A 19,941-nucleotide genomic window follows, 5' to 3' on the forward strand; every position below is an offset into this window, starting at 1 on the left:
TCTACATTTTTTACACACACAAAATTGTTGTAGGATTAACCCCCATGGCGCTACGGTATCGTTCAGTTTATTAGGTACACCCGTTTTCCCCCCATATGCGCCGTGTTAAATACGGCATTTTCAAAAATGTACAAAAAATACTAAAAATCAAGCTAAAATCTTTTTCTTGGTGCCAAAAGATGCAGAATTCTTCACTCTTTACGAATATACAGAATGATTTACAATAAAATCAACTCAGAGAACCCTTCCCTATACCCTAAAGTTTTCCACTTCAAAATTTGAACTTTTTACAACAAACTTGCACTTTCGCCAGCAGAGGGCGCCAAATTTCGCTAAATTTTGAAATTAAATTCTTCTTTCCAGTGGTTTTGGCTGCCTCAATTATATATTTGGCTGATGCAGACCAGACATCTTGGAAGCTCACATCGATCTCTAAAAAGAAAAGTGAAAACATTCAGACCACATTCATGAACCCATTTTATAAAATCTTCCCCTCTGAAGTAGCAACAACTAACATGTTGGTTATTGAAGACATCACATTGGTATCTGAAAAAGAAAGTGAAAACCTTAATACATAACATTAAAGAACACATCGTAGCAATTCTTACCCTCTGAAGTAGCAACAATTAACATGTTGGTTTCTGAAGGCATCACATCGGTCTCTAAAAAGAAAATTGAAAACATTCAGACAACATTCAAGAACAAATCATAGAAATTCTTACCCTCTGAATTAGCAATAACTAACATGGTGGATCTTGAAGGCATCACATCGGTCTCTGAAAAGAAACGTGCAAACATTCTGACCTCATTCATGAACACATTGTATAAAATCTTCCCTCTGAAGTAGCAAACACTAACATGTAGGTTCTTGAAGGCATAACATTGCTATCTGAAAAGAAAAGTGAAAACCTTAATACATAACATTCAAGAACACATCGTCGAAATTCTTACCCTCTGAAGTAGCAACAATTAACATGTTGGTTCTTAAAGGCATGACATCGGTCTCTAAAAGGAAAATTGTAACATTCAGAACACATTCATGAACTTATCGTAAAAAATATTACCCTCTGATCACCAGATCAAGAAAGCACCGAAATCTAATATCCACTTTGGGGGAAAAGAAGAGGAAGAGACATTAGAAGACTTTGATCCAGATCAAGATATAAATTTCTATTATATTCCAGATCCTAAGCGGGCAACCAGACCATTGTCATCGTTATTTAGAATCGACGAGTGAGAAGTCTGTATGGAAGTGGATACGTTTTGCGCTGTTTTCGGAACAAGATTGGATCCTACAAGAACGCCACGAACTAAAGGAAACTAACGTAAAGCTTCGTACCTATACAGGTGAACCCATTGACATAAAAGGCAAGTTTTATGCGAAGGTGGAGATCAATGGACAGCAGAAACGGTTACCGATCATTATTGCCGGGAGCAACGGGCCACCCCTGTGTGGCAGAAACTGGCTCCGTGCAATTTGACTTGATTGGAACCGCATCCTGAGTTTTCCGGAGGACTTTAAGACGGCACAGTTGGTGAAACCACGCCCGATACCTTATGCTTTAATTGGTCAGGTAAAGGCAGATTTGTTGAAGTTGGAAAAAGCTGGAATTCTTAAAAGAGTGAACCACAGTAGTTGGGGTGCCCTCATTGTTGATGTCTCGAAAACGAATGGATCTATTAGAGTTTGTGGTGATTACAAAATTACTGTTGTATTCCAGAAGACTTATTCGCTACATTAGAAGGAGGAGTCTTATTTATAAAATTGGATCTATCCCAAGCCTATAATCAGCTGGAGCTGGACGAAGAATCATAACAAGTATGCACTATCAACACACCCGATGGCCTCTTCCAGTATACTCAGATGCAGTTTGGTATCGCGTCCGCCCCAGGAAAATTTCAGAGAGTTATGGATGATCTTTTCCGAGATACTCCGTGGGATTAGTGTTATCTGGACGAAATTCTGATTACCGGGCGTACGGTGGAAGAACACTGGACTCGCGTCAAGTTAGTACTGTGCAAACTTCAGAAGGCAGGCGTTCGGTTACAACTAGAAAAATGCGCATTTGGAGTACGGGAGATCCCATATTTGGGTTTTGTTATTTGAAGAGATGGCCTAAAAACTGCCCCGGAGAAGGTGAAAGCAGTCAAGGACGCACGGGAACCTCATGACTTCACATCCTTATGGGCTTACCTTGGCCTGATCAACTACTATGGAAAGTTCATTCTGAAATTTTAGCAGGTGGCAGCCCCTTTAACCATCTGCTGAGAAAAGATACGCTGTGGAAATGGAATGAGGCTCAAGAAAATGCTTGGCAGGCCAATTAACAAAGCATGGGTAAAACTTGAAAATTTTACTCGAGATGCGCACACTTAAGAGGTATAGATGAGAAAAAAAATTTCATATTGAAGTTAACATATCTTCGCTAAAACCTTTTAAAAAAATGTTTAAACCCCGATATTCCTATTTTATTTTAATTTAATTTGAATTAAAAATAAATGATTAAAAAGAGAAACAAATTCTCTATCTTTCGTTTGTTTTTTTAAACCTGTATCACAAACTGTATCAGAAAAAATAGAATTTTAACGAAAAAAAATCATTTTTTAAATTAAAAAACCAAAACTTTAGGATTTTTTATCTCTCATTCGATAAAAGAGGAAAATTTTTCCCTTTACAGAAAATTTTATACAAACACAAAGACTACACTGTAAAAAAATAAAAAAAAATCGGTGATGTCGAGCACCAAAATTAATTTGATTTCAGCGGAATGACCCGGTACAGATGGCCATAGAAAAAGATTCAGTTCTGCAGGAGATCATTGACAAGGTGCATCATGGGTGGAACAAGGCGGATGCAGCGAGTGACCGGTTGTCCAGCTATTTCAGAAAAAGATTTGGACTTTCTGTTGAAAATGGACTACTACTATGCGGAAGGCGAGTCATCATCCCCCAAACCTTGTGGTCGAAGGTTCTAGCAATCTTACATAAAGAACACGCAGGCATCGTTCGGATGAAGGCAGTAGCTCGGAGTTATGTTTGATAGCTAGAACTGGACGAACAAATTACTCAACTAGCAACTTCCTTCACACCCTGTCAATCTGGAAGAAATCTACCCAAACAAGAAAAAGACGCTAGGTGGCCAGTGCCAGAGCAACCATGGTTCCGTTTGCATGTTGACTTTGCTGGCCAGTTTCCAAATGGAAGTTATTTGTTTGTACTCGTGGATGCCACTTCGAAATGGCCCGAAATATTTAGGCTGCAGAAAATAACATCGGCAACAACTATAACCACATTGAAAACTATTTTTTTCCCGTTTCGGTTTGCCACAAGAATTGGTGACGGACAATGGCCCCCAATTTACTTCCGAAGAGTTCAGGCGATTTATGCTGATGAATGGCATCGTCAACCGTATGGGTTTGCCCTACAATCCACAGAGCAACGGATTAGCTGAACGGGCCATGCAGTCCGTGAAGAAAACTCTGGAGAGATGAAGACTTTTGAGATTTCTAACCGCCTACAGAACACCTCACAAAACCACCGGAAGATCGCAAGCGGAAATTCTTTTGGGGTGGAAAATGAGGGGACGCCTGGAACTCATTTATGCGCCACAAAACCCACCGCCAACAGATGAAATTTCGGCCAAATTTAAAATGGGCGAACCGGTGTTGGCAAAAGATCTTTGGTCAGGAAAAAAAAAGTGACTGGAGGGAAACGTCCAACAGCGACTCGGTAGCTACCTCTACACCGTCCAAGTAGAAGACAATCTGCTGAAGCGGCATACAAACCAACTGCTACCCAGGATAGTCACTTACGAGAGTCGCAGAGAGGAGGCAACCACCGCGACACTTCCAGCACAAGACTTCCCAGTTCCAACCATTCAAAACACCATCCATCTCACTGCTGCAGTGGGATGGCTTTTTTTTAGATAAAAAAATAAAACCCGCAACTCGCCGGATATATATATATATATATAAACATACACGTTTTCTTTTTCTCTTTCTTCGGAAAAACATTTTTTTTTATCACAACGCCTGGTGTGTCACAGCGAGTTGGTAGACCCCAAAGAACAGGCCCAATCAAGTGTAATGCGTGTATTCGGGCTGTACTGTAACGCATGCACCAGTATCCTTTATGTCTGCGGTAGTCCCTATCTTTCTCACCAGCCCTTCTCTCCGCTCCGTCTTATAACACCAGAACCCTGCACTTTCCCCTTCTATAGGCCAGCTCCCGTCTCCCTTATTTTCCTATGTAACCTAACGCTATACAAACGAGATCGCGCTCATATAGCATCTCGTCCCCATCATTATAGTCATGCCAATATTGCTATCGACCTGCCGTCCCCAGCAATCCTTATATGCGACCCGGCCTAACTTTCGGGAATTCCTCTCGGAAGGCTAGTCCGACTCAGAATATATAAACCCCGCAGTTTCCCTGTTAGATTGTCTATTGATGTGAATACCAAAGTATCGTACAGAAATGTCTTTTGTGTCCCTCTACTTGGTAAGCTTGTATTTCGTGTGTTCACTTATTAATACAATTAGTTTGGCCCAAGTGTTGGTTAGTTGAGTGTCTGTTGAGTTTCCGTAAGTACCGCTTCCTAGCGTCAGAAGCGCCCTACACAAGAATCGACTACAATTATTGAGCGAGAGGAATTTGGAACTAAAATTTAAAATCACAAAAACTAAGGAAAAACCAAGAACCGAAAAAAGATTTGCCAAAATCTCAAAACTAGAAAAAGAAAGAGCCTTCTCCATCTATTTGTTCTTTTTTTGCCATGTCATACACATATCTGCACTACAGCGTGTGTGGTTCCTCCGTCACAAACAAATTATAGGCTTCCATCACCGATTGGTTTGAAGTTATGTTGTCACAATATGAGGTTAGTTGGATGTCCTTTAAACCAGTTAATGTTGTCAACATTGCCCTTTATAGGCGGTGATGAACCGAGTTACTGGTCGGGGTCTTCAGTTCACCCGCACTTTGAACTGCGCGCGTCTGTGGTGCGCATGCGCGTGTGTTGCGCATGCGCCGCTTTTTGGCTGGTTGCCTGGTTGCTCCCTTGGCTAGGTTCGGTCACTACTAGTTGACCGATCAAGGTAGTTCAGCCGATCCTTACAAGTTTGATAGCAAAATGTTTATTGTAATACCTTTTTTGAATAGAAGAGAGAGAACACACGTAAAGAACAAAGTAGTTCAGAGACACAGTGAAGTAGTTAGAAGGTTCTTTAGACACGCTAACAAGTAAGGTACCAACGTTGAAGAGAATTTGTTTCTAGGTAGAGAGTATGATTTATGTCCGTTAGGTGGCATTAACTAGAGAGTTTTGCTGTCGGACGCATTGTCATTGAGAAAGTGCCAATAAGGAAAGTCAAAATGTTTAAATTGTTTGGAAACGGTAAAGTTCTTCCATTTTTTCTTCACCCGATGAATCCAACTCGAAAATTATTTCTTATATATCGCAGCAGAAAATCGGTAAATAAGGCAATGGCGAAAGCCTTTATACAACAACTAGCTTTCAGTAGGAGGACAGAAACACAAGCAACATTTCAGAAACGCCTCAACCCAAACAGTACAGGACGCAGAAAGCCCAAGAATTAGAGATGGATAAACAAAAGGAACCAACTGAAGCCGGATACAACCTGCCTGGGGGCGTTATCAATTAAGAACAAGGAACTTCTCGTTGTTCACGCACCTGAGCTTCTAAAAAAAGCCTACAAATAAACAGGTTGCAGCATCCACAATCATTAGAGAAGAGAAAAATCAAAGCAACAGAAAAAAAGAATTAGGAAATCAGGAAGCAGGTATCAATGCTTAAATTAATTTCACTTCAAGTTAATTGTTCATGACCACGATAGTGATCGAAAACGGGACACGAATTCCGTAGGCGTGGTGAAGGTCATTGACTTTGATGCAATTCATTTCACCGGTTCCTTCTTTGACGCCTCTGCACACGCCACTAACACTGCAGTGGCGACACAAGTGATATATCCACTCCCAAAACCGTGCAGTCGACACCAGTGATACATCCATTTCCACCACCGCCATGTTGACACAACTGATGTATCCATCACAACACGGCAATGTCGACACAATAACAATGAAAAGTCATCCGTGCATTGGAGTTGCAGTAGATGCCTCCAAATCCACCGGCGAATCCACCAGCATACGCGTCAGCCTTTACCTGCGTACGCGGGGCTGTAATGCCCCGCGGCAGCCCCGTCCACTCCATGATGGCCCCAGCTGAGGACGTCACACCATGACGTCACTCCTACAACGTCCCGCCCCAACGTCACACATCAATTCGTCACGCTGACCCATCATCTACCAAGTTATGGAGAAAAAAATGAAGAGAAAGAGCAGGAAGGAAGAAAGAAAAAGATGGAAGGAAAGAAATAGAAGCTGCAACATGAAGAGAAAGAGGAGCTGCAAGGTGAAGAAAGAGCTGCAAGAGGGAAGAAACCCGGAAAAGAGTGAGAGATAATCTATAAATTTCATAATTGGTACAAGTATGATTATCGTGACACTAAAATATATATACACAATGAAGATATATTTTGTTGTATTAGCTGTCACTTTTGTTTTTGGTAAAATTTGGTACCCTGCGGCGTCGCCCATACAGTTACTTTGATTTTCCTAGGATAAATGAGGGTGACTACATGAGTCGTCGCTAGATGGGGAGTTTAACCACTGTTTAGGTTTACGGACTCCGATTGAGGTTACGGAGTCCTGATTGATAGGGTGATCGGAGCGGAATAAGAGCGCGCTCTGTCCAACTCCAATAGCACTTTTTTCATGTTAGAGGTGTCCGGGTTACGGATTTCAAAAGCAGTATTTGACATGGGAGGAGTCCGGATTACGAAATCAAATAGACGCGACCTTCATAAACACGTATCGTGACAGCTGATCTGACGAGTTATTTTTGTGTCTTAGCCAAATCTTATCTCCTTTTACAGACAAATTAGCGGAATTCCTGTCTTACGGTTATGAATTTTACTACTCAGTTGTAACGAACTGATTAACAAGAATATACGCACATTGGTTGCAGAATTCAGTTTATTTAGTCAGAACAAAACGAGTACGTCAACGTACACAAGTCGATTAACAACTGCGGTCCACGCAAAAACTCACCTCTTTCTCTATCCACCCACCTAGGGATTTCCAACCTCTCCCTACTTTTCTTCCTTCTCCTTTGTTGTTTCTAGTTTCTACATAGTCTAATTGGTTATTGTAAAGGCGAATTTGGTCCGCAACATTCCCGAGGCTGCCGACAGCTGCAATCAGGCATCTTTCAATCCTTCTGAGATCAGACAAAGTTTGGTTACCGGGCGTTATACTCGTTTTAACAGTGACATGTTAGTAGATCCCATCGCCGCCTGGATACAACTTCGCTATAGTTCCGACTGGCCATTTTTGCCCTTCTATTGTTTTCGTCAATCAATTATTACCCAATCCCCCACGTCCACATTTCGATTCGGCAGGAACCACTTCTTTCTCTCGATAAGAGTATGGACGTACTTCATCATCTATCTCTTCCAATATTGATCTACGATGATTTGCGCATATCTCCAGTTCTGTCGTGCTTTTTTTTCGAAGATACTGTGATCTTTTGGCGGGAAATATTGATGAAGTTGATCTAGAAAATGGTTTGATGTCAGAGGGTGGCCGTCGGTTGGGTCGGTACTCACTCTTGTAAGTGAACTGCCATTCATCAACGCATTCAACCTAAACGAACACAATCACCAGCACCTCGTCGGACAACGTTCTCTCGTTCTGGGCAAGAGGCCTTTATGGCTCGTTTGCTCGGTTGTACCAACCGTTCTTATACGCCGCCAAAATATTGGGCCGCTGGAGGCGAAAAATGCCAGTGTTCTTTTTTCGGCTAGTTTCTTCGTCAGACTTGGGTCACTGGCGCGGTTGTTGAAGGCATTTCCCAGCTCTTTCTCTCCACTGGTGACACGAGCGTATCTTCCACTGACATTTGACATTTTTTATTGGTGCTGTCGATGTTCAAAACGTTTTAGTTGAGCAAATTTTATCCTCCAGTTGATTGGAAAGATAGAGTTTTCTTACTGGGCCCTTTTAGAATAGAAACGGGTATCTTACCAATTACCTTCCATACGAATTGCATGAGTCGGTACTTTCCTGTTTTCAGAATTCTTTGTGGCAAGCATGAAGAAGTTCCGTTGTAGATGCGTATCAGATAAGTATTACTTGAGCAGATATTTCAAAAGATAGATGCACAGCCTGCTTTCTTCTGTCCCTCAAGCAACAGCATTTTTTAAGCTTTGAAACTTTTACCTTCGTTAAAAGTAATTGACAAGATTTTCACTATGCGGGTCAAATATCTCGAGGTTATTTTTATAGTTTTGCACTAGATTTGTGCCAAATTTAGTGCTGCTGACATATATTTGATGTTTCATCATCTATTTATTCATAATAAATTGGCTTTGTTTCTAACTTCGCCAACGAAAGGGAAACCAGAATATAAACAGGCCATGGCGGAAATCAAGACTTCAATCTACCTAACTCGCATCAAAATGGAGCGATGCTGGACTAAATACTTCCCTACAAATCTTCTTACTTTTGTTTCACTGGGTTCCTGTTTTCCGAAGTATCACCGAAAGCGCATCGCAGATGGGACACTATAAATTGGATACAATCAATATGAGGGTTAAGTCATCACATTTTTAAAATCGCCCCAACAATTGTTGTCCGAAAATTCTGTGTACGATTCCACCCTCAAAAGCTTTGAACGCATTCGAGTAAATGGAGACACAGAAGTCTACTCTGATAAATGGGATAGAAGCTACGTAAAAACCCACACACTTTTCATATGGTCGAATAGAGTAGTATTGGGCTTTTAATTTTGCGCGTGCTTAAAGTCCTTGCTGGATTTGTCCTATAAAAAGGGAATAGATGGACTTGATCCATGATGAACATATATTGCAAGGTATTGGAAGCTTTAAAACTCAAGTGAAGGAAATCAAGGAAGCTTACGAAAAAAGATATGAACGAGCTATCAAAAGCCTATGGCATCATCCGAACAGTCATATCTTTCGTCTTTACATGGCTTCGATGCAACCTAGGCTTTTTCCTAATAATTACATGCATCTTTCTGACGAGGGATTCCTAAACTGGGAACTGGATTCGTTACTGGGAGTTTTGATTGCAGAAAACAGGATAGATCTTGCAATAAAAAAACTGCGATTTATCTTTACTGAAATCTCAAAAATAATTTACCTCTCTCCCTGAAATCCAATATGATGAAGCAATAGGCAAGGGAAAATTTTCGTTTTGCGCGTTTGCAATGTCTTCACTGTCAATTATGATACCTCTGTCTCTTGCTAAATATGTGACATGTGATGAAAGCTCACATGATGTAAACTATCGCGCATATTTGCGTGTCTTTAATGTTACACCTTTACCAAGGATCAGCTAAAGCTCACCCAGTTTAACATTCAATGCCATATTTCCGCTTGTGTTGTACTGCACCAAGATTTCGGGCTATTCAATTACCCCAAAACTTTATTTCATTTCTCAGATTAGATTACACGGGCCCCTGCGATACTCGTCTTGTTATCAATGCGAATCCAAAAATGTCCCATTTTAAAAAGTTTTTGCAATTTTAAGAATGTTTAGTTGGCCTTCAATCATCAACAACTCCTTCTTCCAATTTCATTTTTCTCATTTCTCATTTCCATTTATTTTCACCAGTATGGTGAATATAATAATAATAATAATAATATCTATTGACCAGACTGGATATTTATTTCTCAGGACAATCAATCGCAAGAATTTCCCGAACAAAACAACATCTGCGTATGGACCTGTTTTTACATTCATGACCATACATTTCTCAACAACACATCGGAAATCACTGAATTGGTGGACAACAACCTCGTTCCAAACGCAACAAGTCGTTTTCGAATTGGTCCATCAATTTCATGGACGACATCTGAAGAGCTTCCCGGATTTAAAAAGTCTATCTGGGCGTCGTTGTCTACCTACCAATGTCCGTGTGTATCTTGTGTGTGTATTTGTCACTCGATCAAAAATCCTGTTGATCAAGGGGGTAGGTAGAAATTTGAAATCAACAGGTTGCTAGTTCATCTGACGATCAAATTGGAACGAGAGGAGCTGCACACATGAACAAGCAACCAACACCAGCACAACCACTACTGTCGATATTGTGTGGGTCACTTGATCACAAATCCTGTTGATCAAGGGGATAGGTATAAATCTGAAAACAGCAGGCCGCTAGTTCATCTGACGATCAAATTGGAACGAAAGGAGCTGCACACACGAACAAGCCACCAGGACTTCTTAACTACTTCTGTCGAGACGGCCCTCCACGCGATTCCTTCACTTGACAGTCACACCGACACCCTCATCGATGATCCTGAAACTGACCATGTGTAGGTGGCAGCAGTCAGGGTAATTGTTAATGTCTGGTAATTCGGTTTGACCATTGTCGTGTTTTTATATGAATCTTCGAGAAGAGGCAGAAGGTTTTGTCTTGAATTTCGTTTAATAAAACAGTGTGATTTTCCTTAAAGAATTGGCCATAACGTCAATTGTCTGCTGTTTCCAATTGACGAGTCACTTCATGGAAGCATGAAAGACTGATCAAGAGTTTAACAGCAAAAGGTAATAAAACTCAGGAACCCATTTTAACAATGTTAACATAAATTTTTTATCAAAGTAGTCTGTAAAATTAAAAAATTACATTTTTTAAAAACATATATCAGATTATTTATAGGCCAATATGTTACTTGGTTCCAGCTCTTCAAATAAAATTTTGCGAACAGGGATTTGTAGAGCCTCTCTGATTTTTTTGACAGAAGCTGCATAAAATCTGATTTGTACTACAAATCAGACCTTCAAATTTTGTAGGTTGAGACGGAGGATTTTTCTCGAATGCCTATTTTTTTTAAATCGAAGCAAAATCACCCCTTAAGTATTTAGCGTATTTGGCCTAATCAACAGAACCAATAATTTTGTGGAATCTTGGTATAGATGGCTGAATGAACGGATGGCAACTTCGCATCTCAATCCTTGGGATTTTCTTTGTAAATAAATCCCTGTGATTTACAAAATTCTATTACTATTTCTTTCGTTCATTTTTTCTAGATTTTATGAAAGAAGCAGAAGATTCCAAAGATTGTGATTAGTAAGCCGAATCACAAAACATTCGAGCAACTCGAAGCCAGCCTCTGGCAAAGCGTAAGAGAGATGACACAATCGCCAAAAATGAGAAGGACTTCATTGAGGGAGTAATATCCCTGCGAGAATTCCTAAGAAAATCAAGGAATCTTACTGAGCCAGACGTAAATGCATAATTTAAAAACATGCATCTTTGAGTTTTTTTTTTAACTTCTAGCATTATTTTCATCTGAGAAGTCGTAACAGAGCTGATTCGCCTGTAAAGGAAACCATTCAACCTAGGAGACGCTTTTCGGCTGGAACAATAAGGGCACCTCCAATTGCAGCAGAGATTAGTGCTCCTTCTTCAGTGGATGATTCTTCTTTTGAGCCTGATTTTCCAACTACAGCTTCTGGAGCTCTTGCAGTCGTGGCTTCTAGAGCCTGATTTTGTTCCTCCCGTTGAAAAGTCTGAACAACTACTGCCAAACCTTGTATTAGCTACCGGTCGTCCACGTCTGGCTACTAAGGTAACCCGCCGTTATTATTAATTTGATCACATGTTCATTTGTTTTTTCGTTGTTCGGAATTTCCATGTTCTTTTTTAAATGTTAGTTTTTTATATTGAGGAATTGATGACCAAATACATACATTTTTGACAAAAAGTTCAGTTGTTATAATGTAAGGGGGGCTTTAAATAGGGGGGCATTAGTTACGGGGGCATTTATTTTTTGGGGCGCCAGTCGGAGGGCCATTGGAGCAAAGCAAGGGAGGCATTTGTTGAAGGGGGTGATCGTTCACATGCCAATGATGCTTCATATTTTTCCATGCAGGAATCCAGCAGCGGATCATAGGAATGTTTGGCCAGGCTTGCAATATGGCGTTTGTAATAGCTTTTTCTGCATCACTAACAATTATCACTTTTTTATTCAGCTACTTTTGGAATAAGTTCCACTACTCGCGAGAAGAAAAATTCATGAATGCATTGCAATCTATCCATATGAAACATGAATATCAGAGGAACTACAGGCATTTCTTTGAACTCCGTTTGCCTATACGTCAGCACGGAAACATTATAGTCGTCTACATCGAATTTTTTTAAAAATTACATGGTAAACACATAGTTGGCAATCCATTCCGCTCAAATAATTTTGGGACAGGCCTTTATAGAGATAACTTTGTTCCTGAATACCACAGTTTAAATTTTTTTTAAATAGTAAACTAACCTTTGATAAAAACAAGTGAAGATTTGATGTGGAGTTATGGTTATGTCGTTAATGAAATTCGTGTCCTATGCAATATCGATAAAATGATCAATTCTGTCATAACGTAACGTGCTTTGACTCGTATTGAATGTAGGTGTTCTGCACTTGCTTTAAATTCCGCACAACGTCGATATTCTGCCGTCAGTCTAAAAGCTTCTCGCTATACACCTTGACGGAAAATTTGTCTTTTCCCAATTTGAATTTTTGGAGATCAGACTCTTTGGTTTGAGTAAATAAATTTTATTAAATTCGTCTACTTTAGGTAATTTGTGGAGGTTTCGAACGTGATTGTAAAGAGGAAAAATTCATACCATATTTTAAGGATTGTGGAAGAATCAGCCAGTTTCGGGTAACATAGCAGATCCAGCGAAAAACCTCAACCGAGGATACCCCATTGTGAAATTTGTTTGTAATGAAAACCCTCACGATTTCGTCGAGCTGGTAATACTGCGTCTTAGTATTATCTAACCCGTTAACATCTACACACAAATAGAATGTTAAGAAATAGCAGGAGGGGCCAAACTAAAACTGACCTTGATTGCCACGGAAAGTTGTCATATTTGTGCATGCATTCCTGGGTCTAAAGATACTTTTTCGAGATCAGGAATTCAGTAACTCTAATGTAACATTTTACGTCGTCGATTTCGTTGCGAAGGACGATTTTGAGATCGCCTTCAAAAAACATAAAAAAGGGACATATGGCTTTCATCCAATTCTTTGACAGTCAGGACGCGGTGATAACCAAAGATGCCTTTGACGGAACACCGTGGAAAGTTACAAATGCTCACCTTACGTGAAGACCAGAGAGGAACGACACAGGTCCCAGTTCCCAATTTGACGGAGCAAATACAAAAAAAGAGGAAAGAACAAGCTAACAGGTCGATTGGGCCGATCCTCAGGAGGAGGAGGAGCACAATATTTCAAAATTAAGTTATTCTGTTTGGGTTTCAGCTTAGTTGGCAGAAACATGATGTAATTTGTTGGGAATGTATTGACACCCCAACAGCCTATTTCAAGATTTGGCCGTCGGAGTCACTTGCCGCGTCATCTCAACGATTACTGCCTTCGGGGCCCCCGTTTGATGGCCCCATTGTCACCATCGTACCCTTTACCCGAAGTGTGTAAGCCGCCCGATTCTGTGATAGAAATAAATCAGTGTGAAAGAAAAGTCAATTGGGTTAACACCTTACTCTCAAGTGTCGTTTATTTCCTCATCTTTTGGTTTGTAACCGGTAGACACTTCCGGCAAAGTGTTACATTCCGAACATGGTCCTTCGAACGGATTGAATTCAGTATCCCTTTTTTTCCTTTATTGTTAATCGGCTCACACTAAAGCTTGTTCCCTTCTCAATTCCCAAAATCTTATTTCTCTCTTTGTTTCCCCCTTTGAATAATTTCGTCGGGTAAACGTCGACTTTTGCCAAGCAAATTTTTTTTCTCTCTCGATTTAAGTCGGATTGCTCATTAACTGTTGCTTTCTCATTATTGTTGCTCTTGTCACACAAATAGAAATCTTGAGGTCTAGTTAAACCAGACTCCAAAATTCTCTACAAACTAGACGTACATTTAATTGAACAGTTTCTTAGTAAAGATAAAGAAAGTCGAGAGCCGCCATTGGAAAAAATTTCTTTTGAGAATAATTTTTTTTTCTTAAACTCGTAAATTAACGCCCACCACGTGGGTGGTCATTTTGGTTTTCGATTCTCATTCTCTCACTCCAGTATTCTCTCCTCTCATCCATTCATCATATTTGGCGCTGGTTGTGTTAATGAAATGCTCGTCTCCTGGGCGAAAATATTTATAGTCGCCCCAACCATCTGTGTCTCATATCAATTGTATTGCTTGGTTATTGAGAAATAATTGCTTTGTCTCTTTATCAACTTCCGCAGACTAACGGAGCGCCTAAAACGGTACGCCACTCCAGCACAGAAATAGGACGCAATAAGGCAAGGAAAGAGAGGGTAGGGGCCCGTCTTCGAGGAGAGATCCCTCCGTGGACACGAGAGTGTATACCCAAGCTGTACCACAATACGCCTGAAGGGAAACGGGAGGCCGCTAGGAAGAAACGGGAGGCCTATCTCAATAGGCCCCTAGTCCCAGCTGCAGTACTTCCGTCGGACGTTTCTGATCCAAGAGCGGAAGAGCATCAACTACGTGCCAGGAGAAAATACGTGCTGGGAGGATTGGAGAGAGGATACCCCCTGAGAGAAGACCCCCACGACTGCCGCATCTTCCATACTCCAGCTCCACTGGACGGATTTTTGCACATCGCAACCAAGTATCTAACACCGGAACAGCTGGCAGAAGCCGTTAGCCGGTTTTTAGTGGCAACATTCGATACAAGCCAAAAGAGGAAGACGCTATCGCAACAGCAGCTACAATTCCGAATCCAACTCCAGCGTCAACTTCGGGAAGAACGGTGGTCTTTTCGGAGCCAGCTCCATCTACAGCGGCTCCAGCGGTTTTATGTTTGTTATAAAAGCCACAAGGGATCCAAACGGAGTTGGCCGTGGCTCCACCAGAGGTCGCTGAAAAACGTACTGAACGTACTGAAAAACGTATTGTATTCTAGGGATGATGGTGAATGCCATTAAATACAAACGTGTTTAAACCTTACTCTAAATCTTTAATCTTAAAAAAAAAAAACGTGCAAAGTTGCCGAATTAAAAAAAATTCCCTTTCTCTCATTCTCTCTTCAAGTATTGTCGGAGCCGGTTACCAAACTAGCTCTATAATAAAATCTAGTATTGAAAATTTGTGATTCCAAGCATATTGTCGGAGCTAGTAACAAACTAGCTCCATATTAATTATTCTCAAATAGGCAGAGGGGAAACCGGCAAAAAGAGTGCCCCACGAAAAAGGAAAACTCAACCAAAACCAAGCGGAAAGACGCGGAAGTTTGGCCATCTCTGACTAAAAGATATAGTTAATCAACTTGCATTGAAATCATTAATCTGTATAATTTTTCTCACTCAACAGACGTAGCCACTTAAACAAAATGGTTCCACCACCAACATCAAAGTCATCAAGATCTGGTGTGAAAAGCCACATCACAAAAAAGATAAATCAACTGAAGACCTACGAATCAGTCACGATGACATTAAAAACGTCAAATGAATTGGACGACTTGAAACAAAATTTGAAGAAAAGTTTCGAAAGTTTTCAACAGCTTTCTATAAAGATTCAAGATGAGCTGAATACAGTGGATGCTCCCAAGAAAAATACGAGGCAGAAGATGAATATTCCAAAGATGCCGAAGAGGAAGTTTATGCTGCAAGAACAATTCTGAAAAAGAAGCAGCAAGAATAGGAAATCATTAAGAAAGACGAAGAAATGCAAAAAGCGGCAAACATAGAAAAACAGAAAGATGAATAAAGCGACAAAAGGACTCAGCAGATGCTTCAACAGAATCAACAATTAATCACAACCGCAATGCAGCAAATAATTGCAGCAATTTCTGCAGCCACCACACCCACTGTGACGGTAAATGCAGCACAAGAAGTCGCACAAGCAACGCGACTCCCACAAAGACAAATTCGCCACTTTAGAGGCGATATCTTGGAATGGACATCATTTTGGGAGTCTTTCAATGCAGCAATCCATTCCTCCAGCCTCACGACAGTACGAAAATTCGATTATTTAAAAGAGTACCTTAAAGGAGAAGCCCGTCTTTTTGTTGAAAATTTAGAGCTCACCGACGCAAACTATCAAATCGCCATAGACAAGCTGAAGAAAACGTACGGGAAAAAGGAGGTGCTAATCAACGCCCATTTTAAAAGCTGGTTCTCTACAGCCGGTGAAAGATGCGAAGGATGTCGCAGCTCTGCGAAACCTTCAACTAAAAATCTAGTCCCACATTAGCGCACTGGAGACTCTCGTAAAAAGGAAAACAACTTACGGAAGTCTCCTGGGGACCAATTTAATCAAACTGGTCCCATACAAACTTCAAGAAAAGTGGGTGGAAGTCGAGGCCAACGATCCAACAGACATCGACTGTGTGCTTAAGTTCATCCGTGAACAAACAGAAGCGGCAGAGATATTCAGCAGATTGAAAGTGGCTGAGAAGCCGAAACAAGCTCCAAATAATCTTCAACAAAAACAAACACCGCCTCCAGCTACAGCCTCGCAATTGGCAACGGGAGTCAGAATAAATTTGACTAACCCGGTAAAGCAAAACCAAAAATCAGAAACTAATTTTTCTCCTTCTAACACAGGTGCAAGAGAAGTCACCAGACCTTGTATCTTTTGCACCCAGGGGCATTGGCCATCAAAATTCCACAAAAATTTAAAGGAAAGAAAAACATTTATTGCAGAGCTTCAAAGATGTACGAATTGCTTTGAAACGCGTCACGCAAACAAAGATTGCACTTCACCAAGAAATTGTAATCGATGCGGAGGTCGACATCATAAGCACTATGTGAGCGGAAGGACATAAGATTCGCAGACACATCCGGAGCCGGAACATCCAGCTCCACAGTATCAGGAAATGCAACAGCCGTCACCGCAGCATGTACAAGTATTAATTATGGTATTAAATTTTTGTTGGTTAATCTGTGGAAAGGGATACACCTTGCAACAAACGTCTTTTTGCAGTGGTCACCACATTCTGCTCATCACAGCCAAAGTACGCATATAGATGTTAATCCAACCAAAAAGTAGCAGACAAGCAAAAATTCGTGCGCAATTTACACCAATGCGCACCAGAGAAAGACAGAAGGAAATGTAAACATCATCTATCAATCGTAACTAAAATTTTCGTTCTTCTATCGGTCGCAGGGGTGCGAATTGGCGTAAACTGCATGTGCTCGATTTTTGGCTTTTCTACTTGATGATGAGATCTTCTAGCCAGCTTTCTTTCCGAGTATGTTGTGCCTTAGAAACACCATCATGAATCATTCAAATCAAAAGTTAATTTTCAATATTGAAATGAAGGAATTCGCTCACGAAGAATCTGAATTCTCCGACAGCGGCTCTCGCGCTGGTGCCGAAACAACTCAGCAGGATGGGGAAGAGGAAGCAGCCACTGACGAAGCTTTCGGTAAAAAATCTATTAGGCAAATGGCAGTCAGATCAGTTTGGAATGACTAATAAGTTGTTTTTGATTTTCAAATAAGTCGACCAAGTGGCAGCAGCAAATTTACGAAATTCGGGCAACGTGGCAAGATCCAATGGCCGCCTGGGATACCCACCGACGCCTGGGGAGACGACACCACTCAGCTCAACACCTCCGCCGCCAACACGACCACCACGTCTGTACAATTAAAACTGCCAGAAGCGTCATGGATTCGGTGCATGCCAGTGGAGATGACAGTGTCATCAAATGCATCGTTTTCTATCCCTACACGGTACGTTGATATCATTTTTAGTTCCTTTTTGATCTTTCACTTTATATTTCTCCGTTTGGGAAATAGGCACAAAATGCGAATGAGCTCTCCATGATGGAAAACGAAGAGCTGGAAGTTTTTCTGGCCTTTTCCGAAGGCGACGGATGGGTCAAAGCTCGGAATTACAAGGGAAAGGAAGACTACATGCCTGAAAATCATATACCTGGACCTTCCCGCCGACGATGAGCTGCCGTGTGGAGGTGACGAGGACGCCAAACAGAACGTCCATGAGCATCCAGTAATTGTGGAGGAAGTTGAGCCGGAGGAAAGGGCACGATGAAGAGGAAGAAGAATTCGTTAGTGCAGAAGCGGGAAGAGTTTACCCGTTGGAGAACCAAATTTCCTTCTCCTCAGTCGACTACACTTACCAGCAGCAGAGAAATGAGGCCCGAAGAAGAAGATGAGTTCCCTGGGCCGGCCGAAAGCGATCCTTTACCTCCACCTCCTCCACCCATTGCTGCCCGAGTTGTGGAATTGTCTCCCGCTTCCATCACTACCTCGGATGATATTTCTACCCTGGATTGATCAATCAATCCAACTCCTCACGTTTAACTTGGAATCTTTCAGTTTGACGAGGTTTTTATTCGGACAGGTGTCTTGAAGGTGTATTACTCCCCGAAATGTAATACACTCTTTGCTGCTGATCCATTTGACACGAAAATCCGTTTACTCCACGCTACTTGGCTATAATGGGCGTTTCAATCCTTTTAATAATTGTCAAGGTAAAGTCGAATCGCTTATTTGTCAGTTAATTTCACCTCACCTTATTATATTTCACAACAGACTATCAGTGCTGTGGTGTCGGTGGTGCCAAATCACTAGCCGTACCACATAACAGTCAAACGAGTGTGTACGTTGCGGATGTGTCCCGCCGGAACTTATTCCGCTCTTTCTTCGTCTCCGGAAGTCAGGTTTATATTTTAAATTTTTTTTTTTTTTTTCATTCATTTGTTTTGTTTTAATTCATTGCGCATCCAATCTACGAATTGGCCAAATGGCGGCAAATAGAAAATGGCTTACTTAGAGGATGTCGGTGTAGTTGTGTACCGATATTAAAAATTGATTTTAAATAAGTAATAGAGCCAACGATTAACTGCAATTTGTATTGTCCCGAAGGAAGGCACGAATGGCGAATATTATCAACTCTCTGCTTTCTGCTGGAGAACCAGACAACTGACAACGGATCTTCGCAAAGAGATTTCAACCCCAGCGATCCCGTAACTCCACAGCAATTGATAGAGAGTAGAGCAATTTAAAAAGAAAAAAAACAAACAAGACAGTCAGGTTTTTGTTAATCCAGCGTGCAAAGTGCTTAGCGATTTCAGGTAATTTCTTATCACTTGGATCAGGGCAGACGCTTCCACCTGACCCAGCATGTCGTAAACTTTGATCCAAGAAATCAAAAATTCGTCGTATTTTTCAAACAGGGGAACCAATTCTGCATGACACAGTTTGTTTCGGGCGAATTTGGCTTCCCACAGTAAGATGTTTTTGTTAGAGTACTTTGGCCAGCATTGCTTTTCTTCTCCTAACGTGATCAAATCGTCAAGAAATGACTGGGAGTCTTTTACGGAATGGAAGTACTTTAATCCCCCCGGCTGATTGACAAGGAAGGCCCGTAAGACCGGACCCATATATTCAAAGTCCACCTCAAACATTTTGACTTGTATTTTGAGCAAAAACTCAAAATTTTTTACGGACTTGTTGTCCGGCCTCAGAAGAAATGGCTTCACAAAGTCTGGTTAAGAGAAATTTAAATCCGTCTAGTTTCGTAGTGGCGAATCGGCTCCGGGGAACACTTCTTGATGTATCCGATGGAGCTGATCTGCAGCTACGGTTTGGTTGATTAGCCGACACACAGCTATCCATGAAAGCAAGTACTTTTCTCCGTCGAGTAGCAGAAGCGGCAAGTAACTGTGTATGACGCAATTGCGTCCATGCATAGCTGTTTCAAGTACACTCTGTGTGTCGTGATCTAAAAAGTTTGTATCGTTTATAAACTCTTGGATAATCACTTGAAAACAGAAGTAGGCTTCAATTTTCCGATTGCTTTCTAAATCTTTCCCCTTGTATTTGAGGTCATTTGATAGTGATGGGGACAAGTATGTGGTAAATGCCCAAAACAAAATTCGCCTGATTCTAATGACCAG

General features: G+C 41.1%; 1 protein-coding gene across 1 annotated transcript; it reads left to right on the forward strand.

Annotated features, from left to right (window-relative positions):
• Window positions 1-17,543: 17,543 nt before the first annotated feature.
• Window positions 17,544-18,341, forward strand: LOC124340520 (protein nervous wreck-like). Its single transcript, XM_046793104.1, has 2 exons — window positions 17,544-17,752; window positions 17,819-18,341. Exons 1-2 carry the CDS (start codon window positions 17,576-17,578, stop codon window positions 17,975-17,977), a joined length of 336 nt encoding a protein of 111 aa, XP_046649060.1. The 5' UTR covers window positions 17,544-17,575; the 3' UTR covers window positions 17,978-18,341.
• Window positions 18,342-19,941: the final 1,600 nt, after the last annotated feature.

Source organism: Daphnia pulicaria, chromosome 1, assembly GCF_021234035.1.
Source record: "Daphnia pulicaria isolate SC F1-1A chromosome 1, SC_F0-13Bv2, whole genome shotgun sequence".
In the NCBI taxonomy this organism is placed as follows: domain Eukaryota; kingdom Metazoa; phylum Arthropoda; class Branchiopoda; order Diplostraca; family Daphniidae; genus Daphnia; species Daphnia pulicaria.

What these genes read in the sequence shown, in the direction of transcription:
- LOC124340520 (XM_046793104.1), top strand. Translation starts at nt 17,576, where the DNA reads ATGGCCGCCTGGGATACCCACCGACGCCTGGGGAGACGACACCACTCA. An exon ending in TCGTTTTCTATCCCTACACG is followed by an intron (nt 17,753 to 17,818) that starts GTACGTTGATAT and finishes TTTGGGAAATAG; the next exon opens with GCACAAAATGCGAATGAGCT.